Raw genomic sequence first — 2626 nt, 5'->3', positions numbered from 1 at the left:
GTACTTCCTGGCCGGTGTGGTTTTCCTTGTCACCCCGGTGACAATTAAACCTCACTCAGGTCCAGAATTCTGGTGTTGTATGATTTTATTCCGTCCACAAATCATTTTATTTAACAATTGTGTTTTCATCTTGACTTCAGTCGTATTGAACACGTATTTTTCTTACATTGACACCTGTTTCCTACCTGTGGAACGCTCCCTTCCTGGGGCGTTTCTCACCTTGCCCAGTCTTTTATTGACCCTGTCSCAGTTTTTATGAAACGTGTTGCAGCATCAAATTCAAACTGAGTGAATATTTGTAACAAAACCAGTAAAGTTTATCAGTTTGATCATTAAATATCTCGTCTTTGCAGTGTGTTCAGTTGAATATATGTTGAAAAGGATATTCAAATCAATATATTTCATTTTTATTTGTTTTACGCAGCATTTCAACTTGTAAGACGAGTTTGTCGTGTGGATGTAAATATCTGCACGCTCTCACCAGGGGGGGTTTCACAGCTCTAAACATGCAAACGTTTGGTTTTAACTCTCCAGGAAGGATAATYGGTCCTCCTCTCTCCTCACCACTGACCTGGAAGTAGGAGCTCTCACACAGAACATCTTGGCAGATGTCCAGGTGGTTCTGAGGCGCCGGCTGACTTTCCTCGCCCCCCTCTGCGGCGGACACGCTGAGCTGCCGGGCCTGAGCGAACGCCTGCAGGTAATGGGACGCCACCGTCCAGAAGGTGAGGTCGGACTCGTCCCCGAACAGCCTGCGGTTGGACCGGGCCGAGGTCAGGGATGGAGAGTAATTAGACACATTCTGCAGGCTCACGGGCCTCGTGTTGCTCTGAAGCTCATTAACGACCACAGATTCTGGATCTCACAGCCCACATCTTCCAGCCTGCTCCTCTCCTCCTGGTTTTTTTTCTTTCATTTACTCCCCTCAGCATCCTTTAATATAACTGCCCAGACTCTCAGCTGTTACTAGGTTACCCTGCCACAATAACAACAGCATGAAACTCAAACGGCAAAACAGAAACATAATGACTTTTTTTTTCTTATGAATTGTTGCTGCGGAATTAAAGAAAAACAAAATCAGGGCTTTTATTACAGAATGCAAACTGAGGAAGATATTACATTTCTGCTCAGACCGGCGGATCTGAACTGTGAGATGATGGAGGGAAATGAAAAATCGAAGTAAAAAATAAGATCAGGGTTGCTGACTTCAGCTGGTGTCACACTTACAGAAGATTACCATTTATAAATCACACAGACATTTTAGGTTATGCAGAATATGTGGTTTACATTTCCAATATAAAATATGTTTTTTAAATTAAACTCAACAAACAAAATCTAATTTATGGTCCAACTTTCATTTTTTTCCTTTTAATTCAAGTCTAATTATGATGAGAAAGGATGGAGATCTAATCATTTTGGTCAAACCATCTAAAAATGTTCTGTATTTTATTATTATTATCTCACTGCTCTCACATTCTGCTAAATTTTTTATTAAATGTATAAATGTAAATGTAAAAATTACATCTTAAAAGTTTACATTTGAGTACTTCGGAATGGAACACAGACTTGGTGCTCGGCTCTTGTTATGATGTCATCATCCTGAGACAAATGCAAATGCTAGTGCTGTTTATGCTGCTAATAATACTAATGCTGCTAACACTGCTAACTCTGTTAACACAGCCAATACTGCTAATAAGGTTAATGCTGCTAATGATGCTAATGTTGCTGATGCTGCTAATGATGCTAGTGCTATTAACACAGCTAATAGTGCTAATGATGCTATTAATGTTAATGCTGCTAATGATGCTAATGTTGCTGATGCTGCTAATGATGCTAGTGCTATTAACACAGCTAATAGTGCTAATGATGCTATTAATGTTAATGCTGCTAATGATGCTAGTGCTATTAACACAGCTAATAGTGCTAATGATGCTATTAATGTTAATGATGCTAATGTTGCTGATGCTGCTAATGATGCTAGTGCTATTAACACAGCTAATAGTGCTAATGATGCTATTAACGTTAATGCTGTTAATGATGCTAATGTTGCTAATACCGCTAACACTGCTTATAATGCTAGCACTATTAACACTGCTAATAGTGCTAATGATGCTAATAATGYTAATGTTGGTGGAAATCTTTAAACCAGGATTTTACACTCAACATGAGCCAAATAATAAAAATGTGTTGTGATATTTTCAAACATTATATTTTACACTTGGCGCTGTATATAAATCATGTCTTACTCAACTCATAACGTATTTAAAGCTACATATTTGTGTACAAATGTACAAGTCATGTATATTTTTTGTTTGTCCCTGGTCTGCACACAAACAAGTGAAGATGCCACAATGTGTTAAAACTCACCGCGAMACCAGGAGGCAGCGCTGCAGAAGACTGAGCTCTGGGTCCTGAAGGACGCTCTTCAGATCACTGGGGATCCAATCAGAGACAGACAATCAGAAACCGGCCACAGACAGTTWCACTGTTCATCTCATCTAAACTCTGCAGGTTAAATGTTATAAGCAGCCATGAATATATAGTGCCAATAGCTGCGTTTCCATTACAAATGTGCGCAAAACTTTGTTGATATTCTGTTAATGTCGAAAAAACAGTTTCGCAACTG

At 39.2% G+C, this 2626-nt stretch overlaps 1 protein-coding gene across 1 annotated transcript in view; it reads right to left on the bottom strand.

Moving 5' to 3' along the window:
* Positions 1-2626, bottom strand: part of wdr11 (WD repeat domain 11) — a gene marked incomplete at its 5' end in the record, with an annotated part of 85302 nt that overhangs the window by 9986 nt on the left and 72690 nt on the right. The window contains 2 exon segments of the mRNA XM_014021175.1: positions 572-752; positions 2368-2433. Coding sequence (XP_013876629.1) covers positions 572-752; positions 2368-2433 — 247 coding nt within the window.

The sequence above is a fragment of the Austrofundulus limnaeus genome, unplaced genomic scaffold, assembly GCF_001266775.1.
Source record: "Austrofundulus limnaeus strain Quisiro unplaced genomic scaffold, Austrofundulus_limnaeus-1.0 Scaffold280, whole genome shotgun sequence".
Classification (NCBI taxonomy): domain Eukaryota; kingdom Metazoa; phylum Chordata; class Actinopteri; order Cyprinodontiformes; family Rivulidae; genus Austrofundulus; species Austrofundulus limnaeus.
The sequence above is the reverse complement of the archived record's forward strand: the minus strand, read 5'-3'. Positions and strand labels throughout refer to the sequence as shown.